General features: G+C 32.9%; 3 protein-coding genes across 4 annotated transcripts in view; all 3 read right to left on the reverse strand.

The window, feature by feature from the left end:
- Positions 1-352: 352 nt before the first annotated feature.
- LOC144835633 (uncharacterized) lies at positions 353-3,312 on the reverse strand. The gene is made up of 2 exons (XM_078690713.1): positions 3,181-3,312; positions 353-2,334 (listed from the first exon to the last, which is right to left on the reverse strand). The coding sequence occupies exon 2, from the start codon at positions 2,258-2,260 to the stop codon at positions 353-355; it is 1,908 nt and encodes a 635-aa protein (XP_078546839.1). The 5' UTR covers positions 2,261-2,334; positions 3,181-3,312.
- Positions 3,313-3,608: 296 nt separating this feature from the next.
- Positions 3,609-6,847, reverse strand: LOC144834729 (uncharacterized). 2 transcript variants are annotated; one of them, XM_078689634.1, is made up of 3 exons: positions 6,746-6,847; positions 6,045-6,137; positions 3,609-4,167 (listed from the first exon to the last, which is right to left on the reverse strand). In XM_078689634.1, the coding sequence occupies exon 3, from the start codon at positions 4,158-4,160 to the stop codon at positions 3,624-3,626; it is 537 nt and encodes a 178-aa protein (XP_078545760.1). In that variant the 5' UTR covers positions 4,161-4,167; positions 6,045-6,137; positions 6,746-6,847; the 3' UTR covers positions 3,609-3,623. The 2 variants fall into 2 exon arrangements, with proteins under 2 accessions (XP_078545760.1, XP_078545759.1); XM_078689633.1 differs by lacking the exon at positions 6,746-6,847 and having other exon boundaries at positions 6,045-6,503.
- A 9,191-nt stretch (positions 6,848-16,038) lies between these two features.
- The window catches only part of LOC144834630 (uncharacterized), a 29,768-nt gene continuing 22,709 nt past the window's right edge, over positions 16,039-23,097 (reverse strand). The window contains exon 2 of the mRNA XM_078689511.1: positions 16,039-16,071. The gene's annotated coding sequence lies outside the window, so the exon portion shown is untranslated. The remainder of the gene's footprint in view (positions 16,072-23,097) is intronic.

Consider the following 23,097-nt stretch of genomic DNA (forward strand, 5'->3'; position numbering starts at 1 on the left):
TTATAAAGATTATAATGAATAAGAAACAAACATTCTTGTTTATCTGCATGTTACAGCTGTTAATAATTATTACTTCCGTTGCTAGTGTGCCGCGTGCGGAAGTACGCGCGCGCGCTCCGTCGATGAAGGTAAGTATGTCAAAATAAAATGTTTAAAAACATTTTATGTTTTAGATTATCATATTGATTTAATCTACTATACGATTTATATATAAAAGGTCGTTTTTATATTGATTACAAATTTAATGTTAGAAATGCAATTATTTGCGATATTAAAAATTGACACCTGCTTGCTGCGAGATTTAAAAATGTGTTTGTTATATAGTAGAAGTAACATACGTTATCAGTGAAAACTAACAATGATCAAATGTAATATTTCTTATTGCACACTTTTCAGACACGTGACGAATGTCGTCAGCTGATAGATTGCAATCCCTCATTCCAAGCCACCTCAGCTTAGGACACATAATGAGAAATGAAGAAAATGTATTAACATCAATGTTGTGAAGTTTACTATCAGAGATACCGAGAGCACGTGATGCTAATTGAACTTGTTTGAGAGAACATTCTGATACAAAGTCATTAACTACATCATGTGATAGATTCTCAATCCAAACACTGCCACATTTATCGTCAATGCCTAAAATGTGTGCAATAACTCTTCCCTTTCGCTCCAATGCCATCTTACTACAAAAGACACTGACACTATCACGATCATATTGCATACAATACAATTGCATAATTAGACGTATGAAATGCCCGTCACATTTTACACCTGGACTAATGTGATCAATAAACATTCTTATGGAGGTAGATATATCATCCAAATGATTATTTATTTCTAAATCTTTGCTTGTCATGTAATTAATTAATTCATTTACCACATCATCTTTATGTTGTTTTTTAACAAAGTTTAAATTTCTCGGCAGATTGCGATATGTTGACAAACTATTTGTAACCCAGTGCTTGAGGAAACCGCCAGCTTTATCACCAAGGAAACCAATTGCAAACTCTCTCGCTCTGTGTAAATGCTCACTCTCTCGTATCACCTCCCACTCATCATCATCCAATGGTGTAAGTAATGTTCGTACATCTGAGCACTCATTCTCCATACCTTCACTTTCACATAATTTGCACAAGTAAAATCCCACCAATGACTCTACTATCAATTTGTGAGGAGGCATAAAAACGTTATCAAAATTCGATTTTAAAATCGGTGTGTCTTCGTAAACAAATCCAAGTTTCACGGACATATCAACCAAATCTGTATTCGTATGTTTATCATTCAAATCTTTCATGTTTATTGAAAGTTGATTTACTTTCAAGCTATCATACATACATTTTCCTAGCAATATCATAGCATTTACGTATTTTGCTGGTGTGTCTTCAAATTTAGAAAGCTTTGCGAATTGTTTTTGTTTGTTGAACTGATTTAAAATATTACGAAATATTTCTTTAAAGAGTTCAGCTTTGTCTTTAGGAATGCTTTGACTGTCTTGCCATAGCAAACAGATTGAAAAAAGCAGCATTGGATTTTTGCACATTTCATACGCTTCAGGATGTTTTCTCCCAGCCCGGTAAGTGTCAATATCCAATTCGTTTCGAAGGGATTTTCTCAATTGTGGTTTTTCAAAATACTCAAAATGTTTGTCAATGTACTTTCCTATGCTCTCGTCATTAAATCCCTCAACCCTTACATGTACGTCACTCTCTTTTACGAATTCGTCTATGTTTTCAGATCGTGAAGTAAGTATCACGGTACTTTCTTCTAGGTTGTTCTTTTTGAACAGACTAATTACGCTTGGATTATTAAATCTCAATTCGTCTAACCCATCTAGTAGCAGTACAACTTTATCGTCATGTTTGTTTATGAATTTCTTAATTAACCGTGGATCATCTGGGAGATCTGTTTTTAAATTAAAATCTTCCATATCCAGTTGCTTTACAATGAGATCGGAAATGTTATCATCTTTGTCTAAATCCCGTACACTTAAAAGAAATACAATTTTACCTTCAAATGATTTAATTGATTTAATTGATTGAGTAGCCGTAGCCCAGTTGTATGATAAATGCCTTAATATGGTAGTTTTACCTATCCCACCCTCGCCATCAATAAGAGCTCTACATCCAGGTGTGGAGCTGATAACATCTACCACTTCTGTTAATGTTGTTGGTTTGCAGCCTTTATTCTTGTCACTTTCTTTGCGTAGTTCCAAATCAGTGAACATCTGTGAAATGTCAACTTTGTATCTATCACGCATTGTTGCTGGTGTAAATTTACTGGCCTGTCTACACAATTTCTCTTGTCTTTGAAGCAGATATTCTTCAATCTTGTCTAGATGCGAAGAAAAATGACAAAAACAATATTTAGTAAAATAAATTTATTTTATTTAATAATGGCATTGTAATTTCTAGTACTGTAATACAATAAGTAGTGCTGTGGCCGCGCCGAAGTAGTAAACCAAATAAATAATATAGAGGGCGACAAACATAATTTATTATCAATCAGAAAGAAAACTCTGTTAAACGACTGGTGGTCGCCAGCAAATCGTAACAACCGATAAATGTAGAGCAATCCACCTCCAGCTGTCCATAGCAACTACATTAGCTATGAACTGAAGTAACTCACTTGAATCTGATTTTATCAAGCCCAATCTTTTGAAAAAAGTAACAAAGCAAGATTTTCTTGATAATATCATGATTGTTGTTAATGCATAAGAATGTTTTATTGTTACAAAAACTTCGTTTTTCCATTGATTGTAGTATAGGCGGAATTGTAGAGGGCGGCAAACAAAATTTTTAATCCATCAGGGGTTGTCTAAATATGCTCAACAGAGGGCAGCAAACAGAAAAATAACAATTTTCAGAGCCGTACACCGTGCGGAGTGTTAGTGTATTAAAATACTAATAAAACATAAATATTTACTCTGAAAATCTAACTTTTTAGTAGACCTAATTTTATTTGTATTTAGTAAACAAACTTTGCAATACGGATTAGAATTAAGCTTATTGGATCTCAAAGAATAATAATATGTGTAAGTCTTACTTATTATGATGTTAACAACATTTCGTTTTCAAAACAATGAACCTTCCTAATTATTATATCGTTCTACATGTGGTCAGGATTGGAAATAAACATCAAAAAGGATTTTGTTTAAATATTATTCTGAAAGCAACAAACCTGTTTCTGATGTACCCTCTTTTCGAATTCCTTGTTTTTCTTTACTACTGGTTGCCACTTGCCCTGTTTTAATAATAGAATAATAATAATAAGAACAAAAATTAGAAATATTTATTCTACTTAAAAAACTACCGATTGAGAGCAAAATTATACTTATTAGTAACTAACCTGTTTCTGATTTAACTCCTTTTCGCTTTCCTTGTTCATACAATTATTTTACCTAAAAATCTACCGATTGGGAGCAAAATTATACGGTACACTTTTAGTAAACTAACCTGTTTCTGATTTAACCTCTTAATATTGTGTACTGTATATGTAAATCAAATATCTAAAAACCCGTTTTATAATAATATTATAAATAATAAACTTTGTTATATAGTTAAATACAAAAATTACGTAATTAATTAGGTTCTATTGAAATCAAATGATCTCAAGTAAGTGTATTATGCATAATAATGTGACGATCTACCTTTTAGAAAACTTTGTGCATGTTGGTTTATAAGCTTTGCAAAAGTGTCACGGTCGTCTTGTGAATTCAAGCGTCCAGCTTTCTCAATGTGATATACAACATCCCATATGTTGTTATAGTTGTAGGCACTCAGTTTGTAGAAACCAATAACCGTAATCAAATCGTCTTCGTCAGTGTTAGTTAGCACATTAAACATTGCTCTGCGATATGCTGTTAATCCTACACCTGCTGTATCGCTACTTTGGATAGTGTTTTTATATTTGTCTATGCGTTTTGTTGCTGAGGCCATCGTGGTTACTTCAGCAATGTCCGACAACAGCTTAACATCAGTTTTGGAAATACATCCACGGTCAGTAAGTTGATTAAATAAAACTAGGGCTGATTTTTCATCAAGAGTTCCAATGGGTATAATACCAAATAGAAGCATTCTCAGCCATCGCATCTTTACACCAGCATAGTATTCACTGAGTTCACTCAGAAATGTTTGGAATTCTACAACATTTTCATCCATTTTGAATCTGTAAAGAATAATAATAAATTTAATTTTGTCGAATTTTACTTTCTTACTGATTTTAGCAACTTCGATAGAAATGTCTTTTTTTCTACCGTTTTTAAAAATACTTTTTGAATTGTACACATTTTCAGAATATTATTAATAAGCATAATAGACCATTATTTGATTGTATTATAGAAATAATGCTCTCATTTTATGTTTTATTCAGTTGGACCAAAAATGTCAAAAGTCATTTGATTTCGCACAGTTCATTATACCAGTACATTTGTTTTTCATAGGCGTACGTTATTTACCATATACCTAGCAGCATTGTCTTGAGTTTTAAATATGAAATAGAACGAATATTATATAAAAACATTCATTACCGTATTTGTTATAGAACATCGAAATAGATTCTTGTCATTGCCACTGTCATTGTTCTGATCTCGTTGTGAAGGAGCGATCGCGTGGTGCGCGTCACAGAACAGACGGTGCTGTATTGGATATACGCGAAAAATGAAAAAAAAAGTACTTTTTCACGATCGGATAGTACGTACTATTTCACGCCATGTGATACAATCGAATGTATGTAGGTGTTATATAAAATTATTTAATTCATTGGATATCACCTTTTAAAATTAGTGGCACAGAAAAAAATCAAATATAAAATACATAAAACATAATATTATAAGAAGTAGGAATCAAAATAATATTCAAGAGTGAAAACACAATAAAAAAAAAATAGGTGGTTTTGATTGATTACAACTATTACGCTATGCTCGCTTTTGTACAGTATTATAGGAATTATATCAAGGTATCTCCAAAACAAACACAATTAAATGCACACATCAGGATTCACAATTTCTTTCCTTTCATTCCATAAAGCGCGGCGAAAAAATGTGAACACGGTCATACATATTTTATATTGATTCGTATTTTCGTTTGTAGACATTTTTTTATAGAATAGTAATTTTTTCCACGTACTTTAGTTGAAAAAGAGAATTCAAAAAAAAGTTTAACCATTCCATCGAAACATACAGTATTATAAGGTTATTATTGCTCGTTCATTCAGAATCAGAAGCCATTAGGGATGTCACTATTTGCCCAGTTCTTTTTTGTAGCCCTAGTTTTTACAAATCTACGCGCCACATTATAGAGGAGTTGAAACAAATCTAAACCATATGTGTTTGCACAATTATTTATCAATGTCATCAAACAGCGTCCCGTATCTTTTCTTTCGACTAAAAAGCATTTTTAGCGTATTTTATTTTCACGATTTGTCTAGAAAAAATGTTCAATTAACAATGACTTTCCTGAATGATACCTGCTAAGTTAGTAGTAATGTTTCCTTTTAACAAGAAGACCCTTAAGGGTATAATTTGGATAAATTTAGGTTTTATCTTAAAACATATTTACCTCTGTATGAGTCTGTTGGATCAGATCAATAGGGTTGGTGAAATATATGTCAAACTTATGAAGTGACGATCGTTTCATACCAAGTATTGAACTTGGTATGAAACGATCGTGTGCAGTTTGTTCATAGTCAATTAGTGACGAGCATCCGGGTAATTTATAATGTTCTTTATGTTTCGCACGCGTACTTAGTATTATATTGGATAGGTTGGGTAATCAGTGACGACAAACTGGAGTAACCTCACCAAAATGGAATAGTCAAGATTAAACGAATTTACTGTATTACACTAGCATAGTAAAATGATTAAAACAGAAATGTAAGTATTTTATCTGTTGTGTTTATTGTGATAGCCACATTCTGAATTGAGAGACGAGAAAATGCATGCGTTGTTGTTAAGAGTGTATACATTATATTATTAGCAAAGAAAGGTAAGAATGGACAAAGTCGATGATTCTCACCTCAAAACAGAAACAAATATGATTACTTACAGGTTAACGAGGTCGTCTGTTGCTATGAACAATGTTTCCTCTGAGTTCGTTGTCAGGGTCTTTTCACTTAAGTACCAACTGTTGTAATGTTTCCTTAAGTTGCAATACAAATGTATTATTGTAGTTGGCGGTGTTAGTATTGCGCAGAACGCAAGAGGAGTGAACACCCGCTACATTTATGATTAAGATCAGGTTCGGTAATCAGCCGAGAATTATGATCAGGTTCGGCAATCACCCGAGGATTATGATCAGGTTCGGTAATCACCCGAGGATTATGATCAGGTTCGGTAATCACCCGAGGATTATGATCAGGTTCGGCAATCACCCGAGGATTATGATCAGGTTCAGCAATCAGCCGAGGATTATGATCAGGTTCGGCAATCACTGGCAAAATGAGATTGAATGTTAGCTTTGTATAGGACCGTACTCAAATATAAAAAACATACATAAGTATTATAATTATCTTATAATATGATATATTTTGTGTGTTGTGATGGCATTCTTTTGTTACTCAGAGAAACTCGCCGTTTGTTGACGATTAGTGTGTGGTACACAGAATAGTACGTTCAGTGATATTAACAAGACCTTTACCACAACCCACACTCTACTCTAAATATCCATGGAAGCATAACCATCAGGACTATGCCTTATATTCTCATATTATTGTTCCGAACTATATTAATGAAATATTGTAAACTTACAATTTGGCTTAAGACTGGACTGTAACTGGATCTCGTATCTGGACTATCAATATACCGATACAGTAAAATGTGACGATTTGTAGCATCAACTGCACCACTCCCTTTGACGACAACTACTGTGTAATTATTATTCATAATCCACGTATGTATGCTATATTGACTTTGTCCGTGACGTCACAAAAGCTATTCCATGGTACAACGCTCTTTCTGTTGAAACACAATGTACACGATTATATCGGCAGCGTCGTACGATGTCTATAAATATTCCATTCAAAATTCCATAGAAAGTATTTTTAGAAAATTACCAGCTAAAATCTTTTTAAATAATATTTAAAAACTGCAAAATGAATGTTATGGAAACACCTAAATGGAATTGGTACTAAAAGAAATGAGAATTCACATTTGTGTATAAATATAGACGGCATTAACTGTTTTAATACTTGTACTATATCTAATCATTTTAATAACTATTTTAATATTGATTCTGATCTGGTATCTGAACTCTATTTGTGCAATACTTCATAATTATACTGACTCTAAATTTATTTAATCATTTTACAACTCTAGAAATGTGTTTCCGAACAAATTAGTTTTACCTGAAGTTACCGAAGAAAACATTTTAGATAAAATTCCAGTCAGATTCTTAAAAAGCCTTTAACGTTTATTATTAACAAATCTATAATTAAGAATTCTGTTCGTGGTGATATGGAATTAGCTAAGGTGTTGCCTCTCCATAAGGAAGGTCCCAAAGATAATATAAAGAATTACATATCAATTTGTATTTTAAGTACCGTATCTAAAATTTTGAAAAAAGTAGTTTATAAACAACGTGAAAAGTACTTGTCTGACAATAATTTATTGTCTACTTTTCAAAGTGGTTTTAGAAGAGGCTTCTCTACCGACTCAGTCCTCATTCACCTAAATGATTGTCTTATAAAAGGCTTCTCTACCAACTCAGTCTTCATTCACCTAAATGATTGTCTTATAAAAGGCTTCTCTACCGACTCAGTCCTCATTCACCTAAATGATTGTCTTATAAGAGGCTTCTCTACCGACTCAGTCCTCATTCACCTAAATGATTGTCTTATAAGAGGCTTCTCTACCGACTCAGTCCTCATTCACCTAAATGATTGTCTTATAAGAGGCTTCTCTACCGACTCAGTCCTCATTCACCTAAATGATTGTCTTATAAGAGGCTTCTCTACCGACTCAGTCCTCATTCACCTAAATGATTGTCTTATAAGAGGCTTCTCTACCGACTCAGTCCTCATTCACCTAAATGATTATCTTAGAAGAGGCTTCTCTACCGACTCAGTCCTCATTCACCTAAATGATTGTCTTATAAGTCAAATTTCAAAAGGTAATTTTGTAGGGGACACATTGCCCCTAGGGCACACATTGCCCCTATAGGGCACACATTGGTCCTAGGGGACACATTGGCTCTAGGGCACACATTGGCCCTAGGGCACACATTTCCCCTAGGGCACACATTGCCCATGGGCACACATTGGTCAGGACAACTAAAAGCTGTTAATTCTGAACATAAACAACTGAGTTAGATTTCTAAGATAGTCTTCAGGTATTATTATAGGTCCACGCCTATAAGATATACCATGATGTAGATTCCACTATTATAGGTCCACGCCTATAAGATATACCATGATGTAGATTACACTATTATGTCCACGCCTATAAGATATACCATGATGTAGATTACACTATTATATGTCCACGCCTATAAGATATACCATGATGTAGATTCCACTATTATAGGTCCACGTCTATAAGATAAACCATGATGTAGATTCCACTATTATAGGACCACGCCTATAAGATATACCATGATGTAGATTACACTATTATAGGTCCACGCCTATAAGATATACCATGATGTAGATTCCACTATTATAGGTCCACGCCTATAAGATATACCATGATGTAGGTTCCACTATTATAGGTCCACGCCTATAAGATATACCATGATGTAGATTACACTATTATAGGTCCACGCCTATAAGATATACCATGATGTAGATTACACTATTATAGGTCCACGCCTATAAGATATACCATGATGTAGATTACACTATTATAGGTCCACGCCTATAAGCTATACCGTGATGTAAATTACACTATTATAGGTCCACGCCTATAAGATATACCATGATGTAGATTACACTATTATAGGTCCACGCCTATAAGATATACCATGATGTAGATTACACTATTATAGGTCCACGCCTATAAGATATACCGTGATGTAAATTACACTATTATAGGTCCACGCCTATAAGATATACCTTGATGTAGATTACACTATTATAGGTCCACGCCTATAAGATATACCATGATGTAGATTACACTATTATACGCCACGCCTATAAGATATACCATGATGTAGATTCCACTTTTTTAGCAGACAATTTTACAAATATTTCTAAACAACATACGTACTGTACGAGGAAATTAAATGAACATTTTGTAATTCCTAATATCAAAGTGTTAGCTTCGAAAACATTTTATTATCATACTATATTAAAGATTGGAATAATGTTCCACCAAACATAAAAGGTATAAAAACACCTAATGAGTATAAACGTGTAGCTTTATGTTAGTAATGTGCATAGCTAGACTGATGTCTATGTTTTTGTTAAGGACCCCATTGGAAAGCTTAGATCTATGGGTAATCCTTGGTATGTTGATTGTACCGAATAAAACAAACAAACAAACAAATGTATCCGACATAGTAATAAAAAATTGCAATTCGTGATTGCAGATAATAATTTTTATGGTAGGTAGATTGATGATTGTATCCAAAAACACTTATACAAATATAAATTGCAAAAGAACTATTAATTATTCCAATATTCATTTGGAAGCAACTGCACCCTTTTTAGGTTTTAACTTTAATATCACGATCACATGTCGCTATTGACTTTGGCCTTGACGTCACAAAAGCTGTTTCACAGTTTAGTGCAGGTCTTTCTGTAGAAGCACAATAGGATTACTGAAGTCTATACTTATTCACTCAAAATTACACTAAACTATTTTTAGAAAAACACACAGAATCCTCGATTTAAATGTCAAGATCAATATACATAATATAATTTAAATAAAACGTACGGTAACCTATTTGGTTCTGAAAATGACGTGAGTTTCTCAACGTTTCGATCAATTATGCTTTGATGTTCATAGATAATTATGATCCGACGTCCTGCTTAAGAGTGAGGAGTTTGTTTTCTGATTCTCACAAACAGGATGATCAAAGTAAATTAATGATTGAAACGTCGAGAAACCCAACAATTCATTCATTTCAGAACTCATATATACGCGTACGTGGGTACTGCAGTAGTACAGTACAGTTTTGTTCCTCCCACTGATGCCAGTCGCATCCAAGAGGCAGTCTTCTCTAGCATCCAAATATATGCTGGGTCCGACTGTTGAAGGGCTTCCTTGACTGGGTTAGCTTCTTAGCTTGACTAGGATCGCACTGAAGGACATTGCTTAATTTGATCCATGGGTCACGATAGTATAGTTTTCGGGCTTGTGCAAAGAGCATTCGTTTTGTTAATGTGTTATTTGGTTCTCGACAGATATGGGCTATGTACTTCAGGTAGTGAACATATATATAATCTTTTAGTGGAGTTGCACCGAAGATATTTTCAACATCTTTATTTGAGAACAGGAGACTGAAAATTCCATCTTCTGTAGATTGCTCTTGGTTCCCTGTAACCTTCGCTTCTTTACATTTATATCCTCCTCTTATATACATTTGATTTCACCAAGCAAACCTTCAAACAATTCTCATATTGTTCCATTGTCTTTCTTTGTTCAGTCGGCATTCATCATTTTATACCTTTTATATAATTATTTGCTATAGTGTTTTTTATGCTAAAACTGGCATCTTTACCGTCATCATGATGATGACTCAGCATTATCGCATTGTCACTGCGCCGACAATATTACAAAACAATTGTTGTTGTATTGTATTTAAATTCTGGGTAGGAAAAAAAAAAAACGAATAGAGTTATATTTTGATATCGAAATAGTGATGAAAAATTAAATTGGTAAAATAAATTATTTTTAAAAAACTGGTACGGTGTCATGTTGTCCGTTGAAGGCGCTCTTTGGTTTCTATTTAAAACGAGTGGAGCAGGTGGTTATAGTTTGGTATCAATTCACACAGCGCGGCCTTTATGAAAAATAAAAAGGTGTAGGCCTAGGCCTAGGCCTACTAGGCCGGATGTAGTTTCTTCTAAGAGCCACAAAACTTAGGTAAGCTGGGTGTTAGTTTGTTTCTTTTTTGGTAATATGCTAGGCCTAGACTCTACTGGTGCCTGCATGGCACCCAACTTAGTAACTAACGTGACAATTATGAACACATCAATTGTTATATCCCTTCTACTAATAATAGGCTTCCACCACGACGCACAGGCAGCCAGCAGTAGTCGTGCGTGTACCATTTTTTCCCCTCTCTTTTCTAGCCCACACAAACTAGAGAGTCGCAGCGCAGGAGGGAAGTGTGACTTCTAACTAGCCTAGTTTAGTAGCCTACTACTATCTAGGCCTGGGTAGTAATTTTAGCAATGATCCTGATTATTTCATCTTTCTGCTTTCAACAAGAGCTGGTGGGTTAGGCATCAACTTGACAACAGCTGACACAGTCATTATTATATATGACAGTGATTGGGTAAGTTAAATAAATAATTACTACATTTTATTACAGCGTGATCAATAATCTGCCATACGATTTACACACAGAGTGTCATATGTAAAGAAGTATTTGTGCTGAGTGAAGTTGAGCCTAACCTAAATTGATTCTACCTAAATTGATTCTACCCAGCTTATATTTCACATACCAACTTAAGTCTGTTCATAACCTACTTACCTACCACTTTCACTGTTTGGAAACCACCATCATGTTTATAGAAATATCTCAACATGTTTGTAATGAATTTATAGCAGTGCAAATTTGCCTCCAACTTTATACAAGCTATTAAAATAATAAGGTGGTAAGATAAATTGTTTGATTTGTATTCAACTATGTTTATTTTAGAGAACTAAAGACGTACCAATCTGCCAACAGACTTCTACTTACTGGTACTCCACTTCAAAACAACCTGTCTGTGTTGTGGTCTATGCTAAACTTCTTACTACCAGAAGTGTTTGATAATCTACAAACGTAAGTATTAATTGTTATCAATTTGGATCCGGTCCTGCTCCAGTTGAGGTTCGCAACAGATTGTGCGTCGTACAGCATTAGTGACTTTTTTTTTCATGACGTGTCATGCAGCTACACGCATATCGAGGAAAAAGAACATGGAACATTGTGCGTCGTGAAAACAAAACAAAATGCGACATGATTTTTATTTTCCGGAGCAGGTGTGAAAGGCAAACATGTCAATCACTGCCCACCAAACAATTTCCCTCTGTATAAGAACAAAACTGATGTGGATGTTGTAAATTTTCTTTATTTTATTTTTCAGGTTTGAATCCTGGTTTGATTTTAATTCATTTTCAAGTCACGAAGATGAAGAAGCCATTGTAGCTAAGGAGAGAGAACAAGATGTTATATCCATGATGCACCAGGTACTGCCAACAAATCAGTTAACAGTTTCTTAGATCAAAAACGAAGGGAACGACCAATTATAGTCCCGATGAGATTGGAACAGATTATACTGGGCTTAAATGCATGCACAGATTAATGTTGATATTTTCAGTTTGTAATTTTATTCTGTATTAAAACTGTTTGTATCTTATAGATCTTGACGCCATTTTTATTATGACGCTTAAAGACAGATGTTGACCTGACAATACCTCCAAAGAAAGAGATCATTGTAAACGCACCAATGACGAGTATTCAACAAGAATTCTACGCATCAACTCTAGACAGGTCAATTATTGATAAGGTCAAACCCAAGGTAAGAACAGTGCATCACGTGCCATGGCTCTGTTATAATCAACCTAGCTGCCTACAAGCCAGAGTGGCTAGGGTTAGTTAACATGAAATTAGAAACACATGCTAAAATAAATGAGGCGAGATTCTGCAGCTGAAAAATTGCCATAAGAATTAGCCAATGATTGGTTGATAACTAAAAGTTAAAAAATCGAGTGCCACACTTTCTATAGTTTGTCTTTCTGCTGCCACCTAAGAAACCACAACTACTGTCGTCTAGATGGCAGCATGGCTTTTGCTGAGAGACAACAACAGGTATATGGTGAAGATGAAGAAATTTAGAATTATTTGGAAGAACTTGTAAATATAAATGATACTGAATTAAGTTGATACACACATTCTGATTTTAGCAACTACTGCTGTATTATGTTAATTAGTATTATGAATGTTTTTACTGAGAAAAAATGGAAAATGTGTTTGTCTTAATTTTTACCAAATGTCCACCTAATGCTAATTATCTTTAATATCAGTTGGTTGTAGCAGCCACAAATCATGTTTGTTTTTCTCAATTATTCAAAGTTAGTGGAAGAAACTTGTGTTATTATCTTTCTCAGATTAGTAATTTCAGCAATGATTCTGATTATTTCATCTTCTGCTTTCAACAAGAGCTGGTGGGTTAGGCATCAACTTGACAACAGCTGACACAGTCATTATATATGACAGTGATTGGGTAAGTTAAATAAATAATTACTAAATTTTTTATTACAGCGTGATCAATAATCTGCCATACGATTTACACACAGAGTGCAATATACTTTTTTGCTGCGCACTTTTTGCACTCAAGTGCATGATAGTGAAAAAATAAAGAGCGCACTAGTGACTAATTTCAGCGCGTCTGATTGGCTACATCCTTGAACCCATGTTATAATAATTAGTCACAAGCTTGTGGTGTAATGTTTGTTTTAGTGTAGTGACTTTCAATACATTGTAAAGTAACATTTATAGTTATATTATAGAATCCACAGTCAGATCTACAAGCCCAAGATAAGATAGATGCCACAGAATTGGTCAAGAAAAGCCAGTGATTGTGTACAGGTTAGTGACCATTAACACCATTGACCAGAAGATAGTGGAGAGAGCAGCTGCAAAGAGGAAGCTGGAGAAGATGGTCATTCATCAAGGTCAGTTTTGTCTTTCACACCTCCCTAAAAACCCTCCTGAACAATAAACGCCCGGGGCATTTATTCAAATGAATACGTTAAATTAATCATATTGTTTTATAGATTTCTACAGGAGTATGCAAACTTCTAGGCATTGATTGTTCTCATTCATTTCAAAAATTCATTATCTTGTTTTTTTTAGGTAAATTCAAAGGCAGTAAAACTATGGTGAGAGACTCAAAAGCTGTGATGGATCCCATGGAACTACTAAAAGTGTTACGCTCCACTGATCACTCTGCATTATCAAAAACTGTAAAGAACAAGTCATCAGCGACTCAGATCTTGAGCTCCTATTGGATCGCAGCGACCTTGTTGAGAATAACGCGGGAAAAAAATTGAAACCAGTAAAGGAGAATGAAGTGTTTAAGGTTCTAGAATCCTGCGATGAGAATGTCATGGCGTTAAGGATCTCAGTACTGGGTTCACATACTGTATACCCAATATTGCACAAATTGAAATCTGGGATCGTTAATGGTATTTATGACATTTATTTCTATGCAAGTAGTTACTGTTGTTTTCTGCACAGCACAGTGTTCAGGTTTAAACTATTGTTAACACCAAGTGTTATTAGAAGTCAGCACAGTGTTCAGGTTTAACACCAAGTCGTATTACAAGTCAGCACAGTGTTCAGGTTTAACACCAAGTCGTATTACAAGTCAGCACAGTGTTCAGGTTTAAACTATTGTTAACACCAAGTATTATTACAAGTCTGCACAGTGTTCAGGTTTAATCTATTGTTAACACCAAGTGTTATTACAGGGAATAATTTCGCCAGTGTAGCATAGCAAAAAGCTATACAAAACAACCTTATTGCTACACAGTTCTAAAATTGTGTAGCAAAAATTACAATACAAAACTATGTTTCTGGACTAAAAAATTAGTTTGATTAGCAATATTGCTAAACAAAATTTTAAAATGAAATTTTTCCCTGTATTACAAGTCAGCACAGTGTTCAGGTTTAAACTATTGTTAACACCAAGTGTTAATACAAGTCAGCACAGTGTTCAGGTTTAAACTATTGTTAACACCAAGTGTTATTACAAGTCAGCACAGTGTTCAGGTTTAAACTATTGTTAACACCAAGTGTTATTACAAGTCAGCACAGTGTTCAGGTTTAAACTATTGTTAACACCAAGTGTTATTACTCTTACAACATAAAGAAAATCAAAGACTGTACACAAATATATCTTATGTAGAACTTTTAATATAATACAAATAGTGATAAAAAAAATGGTAATCCATAACTTATCAACTTTAAATTTATTTTATACAGAATTATATTTCACTATTTCTACATCATATAGAAAAAATATTTCTACATCAAAAAATATATTAAAAACACAGCAATTAAATGAAACTAAATGCAAAATTCATTGATATCAAACTATATTATATAATGTCTTCATTCTTTGATTTTTGTCATTTTTAGTTTTACAAATTCTACTACAACTTTGTTCTGTTGTTACTGTGCCAAAGACATCTCATTATGTGTTTATTTGTTAATATAATTTCTAATTACGTTTTCATTTAATAAAACTGCTTTTGATAACAAATTACGTTTCATCATTAATATGTTAATGTTATGTTTTATAATTTCAAGTTGTACCGCTTTACTTTTGGTATTTAACCAGCCAACCTAATTATAAAGAGTTGTATTAATTACATTTAATATATAATACTATCACATAATTACTTAACCAATTCTATACAATATATCAAGTAAAAAACATTGCATTATTATAAAAGAATTATTTTCATTAAATATGGCAGCACAGCTTTTAAAGATTATAATGAATAAGAAACAAACATTCTTGTTTATCTGCATGCTACAGCTGTTAATAATTATTACTTCCGTTGCTAGTGTGCCGCGTGCGGAAGTACGCGCGCGCGCTCCGTCGATGAAGGTAAGTATGTCAAAATAAAATGTTTAAAAACATTTTATGTTTTAGATTATCATATTGATTTAATCTACTATACGATTTATATATAAAAGGTCGTTTTTATATTGATTACAAATTTAATGTTAGAAATGCAATTATTTGCGATATTAAAAATTGACACCTGCTTGCTGCGAGATTTTAAAATGTGTCTGTTATATAGTAGAAGTAACATACGTTATCAGTGAAAACTAACAATGATCAAATGTAATATTTCTTATTGCACACTTTTCAGACACGTGACGAATGACGTCAGCTGATAGATTGCAAAACCTCATGGCAAGCATCTCCAGCTCAGGACACATAATGAGAAATGAAGACAATGTATTAACATCAATGTTGCGAAGTTTACTATGATAGATATAGAGACGACGTAATGCTAATTGAACTTGTTTGAGAGAACATTCTGATACAAAGTCATTAAATACATCACGTGATAGATTCCGAATCCAAACATCGTCACATTTATCTACAATGCCTAAAATGTGTGCAATAACTCTTCCCTTTCGCTCCAATGCCATCTTACTACTAAAGTCACGGACACTACCACTATCAAATTTCATACAATACAATTGCATAATTAGACGTATGAAATGCCCATCACATTGTACACCTGGACTAATGTGATCAATAAACATTCTTATAGAGGTAGATATATCATCCAAATGATTATTTATTTCTAAATCTTTGCTTGTCATGTGATTAATTAATTCATTTACCAAAGCATCTATATGTTGTTTTTTAACAAAGTTTAAATTTCTCGGCAGATTGCGATATGTTGACAAACGATTTGTAACCCAGTGCTTGAGGAAACCGCCAGCTTTATCACCAAGGAAACCAGTTGCAAACTCTGTCGCTCTGTATAAATGCTCACTCTCTCGTATCACCTCCCACTCATCATCATCCAATGGTGTAAGTAATGTTTGTACATCTGAGCACTCATTCTCCATACCTTCACTTTCACATAATTTGCACAGGTAAAATCCCACCAATGACTCTACTATCAATTTGTGAGGAGGCATAAAAATAATTTCAAAATTCGATTTTAAAATCGGTGCTTCTTCATAAACAAATCCAAGTTTCACGGACATATCAACCAAATCTTTAGTCGTATGTTTATCATTCAAATCTTTCATGTTTATTGAAAGTTGATTTACTTTCAAGCTATCATACATACATTTTCCCAACAAAATCATAGCATTTACGTATTTTGCTGGTGTGTCTTCAAATTTAGAAAGCTTTGCGAATTGTTTTTGTTTGTTGAACTGATTTAAAATATTACGAAATATTTCTTTAAAGAGTTCAGCTTTATCTGTAGGAAGGCTTTGACTGTCTTGCCACAGCAAACAGATTGAAAAAAGCAGCATGGGATTTTTGCACATTGAATATACGTCTTCATGTTTACGTGTTTCCCAATACTCATAGTCTATGAAAATATCCAATTCGTTTCGAAGGGATTTTCCCAATTCTGGTTTTTCAAAATACTCAAAATGTGTGTCAATATACTTTCCTATGCTCTCGTCATTAAATCCCTTAACTCTTACATGTACGTTACTCTCTTTTACGAATTCATCTATGTTTTCTGATCGTGAAGTAAGTATCACGGTACTTTTTGCTAGGTTGTTCTTTTTGAACAGACTAATTACGCTTGGATTATTAAATCGCAATTCATCTAATCCGTCTAAGAAAAATACAAATTTATCGTCATTGGTTATTAGAAAATCTTGAATTAACTCTGAATTTCGTGGAAGTTTTGTGTTCCTGCTAAAGTCTTTCATATCAATTTGCTTTAAAATTAGATCAATGATGTCGTCATCTTTATCTAAATCCCGTACACTTAAAAGAAATACAATTTTACCTTTAAATGATTTAATTGATTGAGTAGCCGTAGCCCAGTTGTATGATAAATGCCTTAATATGGTAGTTTTACCTATCCCACCCTCGCCATCTATAAGAGCTCTACATCCAGGTTTGGAATTGATAACATCTACCACTTCTGTTAATGTTGTTGGTTTGCAGCCTTCATTCTTCTCACCTTCTTTCAGTAGTTCCATATCGGTAAACATCTGTGAAATGTCAACTTTGTATCTATCACGCATTGTTGCTGGTGTAAATCTACTGGCCTGGCTACACAATTTCCTTTGTCTTTGAAGCAGATATTCTTCAATCTTGTCTAGATACGAAGAAAAATGGCAAAAACAATATTTAGTTAATAAATGTATTTTATTTGCAATTTTCTATTATTATACAATAAGTAGTGCTGAAGCCGCGCCAAAGTAATAAACCAAGTAAATAATATAGAGGGCGACAAGCACAATTTATTATCAATCAGAAAGAAAACTCTGTTAAACGACTGGTGGTCGCCAGCAAATCGTAACAACCGATAAATGTAGAGCAATCCACCGCTTATGGTAAAACGATATCAATCATTGATGCTGATGGATGGCCGCTTTTAGGAAGAAAGCAAGGCGGTCGCTTTTTTTTAAACAAAGGTTCAATTTTGTAAAAAATATAATAATTCTATGCTGTCGATAGTAAAACTACATTAGCGTGAGGCAATTTCGTTACTCCATTAACTGTTGACTGTTCTACATAAGCTGTGTGTATTTCTACTAGCTGGAAGTTTTAGTAAAGCTGATTTTTCTAGATTCATTGTTTACAACATTAGCATTACGGTAACACGCATATATTCATTTTTTTGTAGGTGAAATAAAAAATGAGTTGTACAGTAGTATAACAAAATAAGATTTTTCATTCATCTCAGTACAACTTTTGTTGAAAGCAATAAAAAAATAACAGATATAATAGAAATTGCGTTCAAAGTAATAGTTTTGACAATTAACTTTAATAGTAAAAGTTAAAATTCCAATTAAATTTGCTTTTATTCAAAATTGAAATATTGCACGCGTGTACGAAATAATTGAATTAAAAACCTTGCCATAATATCCTAAATTAAAATTAACTGGTAATTATCGTGGAGCTTATGTTGTAAACACACGTTTGCAATATTAAATATAATTGATTTTACATATTCTATTCTTTGGTCTTTCGTGAAAAGAGTTATGATACACGACCCAGGGTGTGACATGTTGTTTTTTTATAATACCATGCATGTATGTTATTATGTTAAAAGGCTATTTGTTGCGTAAGATGTTTATGATTGAAACTTAATTCACAATTCTCTACGTCATAATCACATTTATTTATGATTATCCACAATTTTTTGCCAAATGGCATATACCATTGGGCATTTATAGGCCTTAATAAAATGCTCTATCCATCAAAATCAAAGGGATTATAGAGGGCGGCATACATAATAGATCATTAATTAGAACGAAACTTTAAACAATGTTATACATTTGAACTAAGATGATTGTAACTGCAGTACATGAAATATTACGGTGAATTACTATTTTTGAATTTGATTACAAAATCACATTAATTGTTTTATGAAGACATTTTATTTTCAAATTAATTATGATTTTATAATGAGCAAGACGATGTGATTTTATTATTCATTCAATCTTTTATTATTTAATCTCGGAATCTCTGGTCCATAGAAATTAAAATTACATATAAATGAATTAAAAATAAAAATTATTACTACTCATCTCATGTTTTTTAATGCTTTAAGAATGTTTGATTGTTACAGAAATGTAGTATGAGGCCAAGTATTCACTTACAAATTTTCCCATGTATATATTATTGTTGTTTATGTTTTCGCCAGTATCAGAAACTTTAATCACACACTTTATGGTTAATGGAGTTATTGTTGCAACTTTCGTGTTTTCATTGAATAACCCCTGGACCGCTTGTTGTCGAATAAAGAAATGAAATGAATTGTAGTATAAGCGGAATTATAGAGGGCGGCAAACACAAATTTTAATCTATCGGAACTAGTGACGTCCTCTTTTTAGTAGACCTATTATTTGTATTCAGTAAACAAACTTTGCAATGCGGATTAGAATTAAGCTTATTGGATCTCAAAGAATAATAATATGTGTAATATGAGTCTTACTTATTATGATGTTAACAACATTTCGTTTTTAAAACAATGAAGCTTCCTAATTATTATATCGTTCTACATTGTGGTCAGGATTGGAATTAAACATCCAAAAGGATTTTGTTTAAATATTATTCTGAGAGCAACTAACCTGTTTCTGATTTACCCTCTTTTCGAATTCCTTGTTCTTCATTACTACTGGTTGCCACTTGCCCTGTTTTAATAATAAAATAATAATAAGAATAAAAAAAATGAAATACTTATTCTACCTAAAAAACTACCGATTGAGAGCAAAATTATACGGTACATTATTAGTAACTAACCTGTTTCTGATTTAAATCTTTTTCGCATTCCTTGTTCTTCATTACTACTGGTCGCCACTTGACCTATTTTAATAATCAAATAATAGGAAAAAAAAATTAATAAACAATTATTATTTTTATTCTACCTAAAAAACTACCGATTGAGAGCAAAATTATACGGTACATTATTAGTAACTAACCTGTTTCTGATTTAACTTCTTTTGGCATTCCTTGTTCTTCATTACTACTGGTTGCCACTTGACCTATTTAATAAATGAAAGTAAAAAAACCTGAATTTACAATGAATGTTTTATACATCTTAATAATTCAATTATTGGGAGCATTAATTTAATATAAATTATGTTTCATTCAAATATAACTAACATAACAGAATATTTATGTTCATAACATGCACCTTTATTCGGACTTAACATGGGTGTTATTTTGTTTATTATTATTAATTTTGAAACTGTGAAACTGAGAAAAAACAAACTGGCCCAACCGAGATTGGTTTTATAATAATATTCGTAAGTAAGTGTATTATGCAAATAATGTGGCAATCTACCTTTTAGAAAACTTTGTGCATGTTGGTTTATAAGCTTTGCAAAAGTGTCACGGTCGTCTTGTGAATTCAAGCGTCCGGCTTTCTCAATGTGATATACAACATCCCATATGTTGTTATAGTTGTGGTCACTCAATTTGTAGAAACCAATAACCCTCATCAAATCGTCTTCGTCAGTGTTAGTTAGCACATTAAACATTGCTCTGCGATATGCTGTTAATCCTACACCCGCTGTTTCGCTACTTTGGATAGTGTTCTTATATTTGTCTATGCGTTTTGTTGCTAAGGCCATCATGGTTACTTCAGCAATGTCCGACAACAGCTTCACATCAGTTTTGGAAATACATCCACGGTCAGTAAGTTGATTAAATAAAACTAGGGCTGATTTTTCACCAAGAGTTCCAATGGGTATAATACTAAATAGAAGCATTCTCAGCCATCGCATCTTTACACCAGCATAGTATTCACTGAGTTCACTCAGAAATGTTTGGAATTCTACAACATTTTCATCCATTTTGAATCTGTAAAGAATAATAATAAATTTAATTTTGTCAAATTTTACTTTTTTACTGATTTTAGCAACTTCGATAGAAATGTTTTTTTTCTACCGTTTTTAAAAATACTTTTTGAATTGTACACATTTTCAGAATATTATTAATAAGCATAATAGACCAAATATTTGATTGTATATAGAAATAATGCTCTCATTTTATGTTTTATTCAGTTGGACCAAAAATGTCAAAAGTCATTGATTTCACACAGTTCATTATACCAGTACATTTTTTTTTCATAGGCGTACATTATTTACCATATACCTAGCAGCATCGTCTTGAGTTTTAAATATGAAATAGAACGAATATAAAAACATTCATTACCGTATTTGTTATAGAACATCGAAATAGATTCTTGTCATTGCCACTGTCATTGTTCTGATCTCGTTGTGAAGGAGCGATCGCGTGGTGCGCGTCACAGAACAGACGGTGCTGTATTGGATATACGCGAAAAAAAAAGTACTTTTTCACGATCGTTAAATAGTACGTACTATTTCACGCCATGTGATACAATCATCCAATCAAATGACATAAATGTATGTAGGTGTTATATAAAATTGTTTAATTCATTGGTTATCACCTTTTAAAATTAGTGGCACAAAAAAAAAATCAAATATAAAATACATAAAACATAATATTATAAGAAGTAGGAATCAAAATAATATTCAAGAGTGAAAACACAATAAAAAAAAAATAGGTAGTTTTGATTGATTACAACTATTATGCTATGCTCGCTTATGTACAGTATAGGCATTAATTATATCAAGGTATCTCCAAAACAAACACAATTAAATGCACACATCAGAAATCACAATTTAATTTCTTTCCTTTCATTCCATAAAGTGCGGCGAAAAAATGTGGTCATAAATATTTTATATTGATTCGTATTTTGGTTTGTAGACATTTTTTTATAGAATAGTAATTTTTTCCACGTACTTTAGTTGAAAAAGAGAATTAAAAAAAAAGTTTAACCATTCCATCGAAACATGCAGTATTATAAGGTTATTATTGCTCGTTCATTCAGAATCAGAAGCCATTATGGATGTCACCATTTGCCAAATTCTTTTTTGTAGCCCTAGTTTTTACAAATCTACGCACCACATTATAGAGGAGTTGAAACAAATCTAAACTATATGTGTTTGCACAATTATTTATCAATGTCATCAAACAGCGTCCCGTATCTTTTCTTTCGACTAAAAAGCATTTTTAGCGTATTTTATTTGCACGATTTGTCTAGAAAAAATGTTTCAATTAACAATGACTTTCCTGAATGATACCTGCTAAGTTAGTAGTAATAATTCCTTTTTAACAACCATTTTGGTATAATTTGGATAAATTTAGGTTTTATCTTATCTTTATCTTATTTACCTCTGTATGAGTCTGTTAGATTAGATCAAATAGGGTTGGTGAAATATGTCAAACTTATGAAGTGACGTTTCATACCAAGTATTGAACTTGGTATGAAACGATCGTGTGCAGTTTGTTCATAGTCAATTTAGTGACGAGCATTCGGGTAATTTATAATGTTCTTCATGTTTCGCACGCGTACTTAGGATTATATTGGATAGGTTGGGTAATCAGTGACAAACTGGAGTAACCTCACCAAAATGGAATAGTCAAGATTAAACGAATTTACTGTATTACACTAGCATAGTAAAATGATTAAAACAGAAATGTAAGTATTTTATCTGTTGTGTTTATTGTGATGGCCACATTCTGAATTAAGAGACGAGAAAATGCATGCGTTGTTGTTAAGAGTGTATACATTATATTATTAGCAAAGAAAGGTAAGAATGGACAAATTCGATGATTCTCACCTACAAAACAGAAACAAATATAGATTACTTACAGGTTAACGAGGTCGTCTGTTGCTATGAACAA

Source organism: Antedon bifida, chromosome 2, assembly GCF_963402885.1.
Source record: "Antedon bifida chromosome 2, ecAntBifi1.1, whole genome shotgun sequence".
In the NCBI taxonomy this organism is placed as follows: domain Eukaryota; kingdom Metazoa; phylum Echinodermata; class Crinoidea; order Comatulida; family Antedonidae; genus Antedon; species Antedon bifida.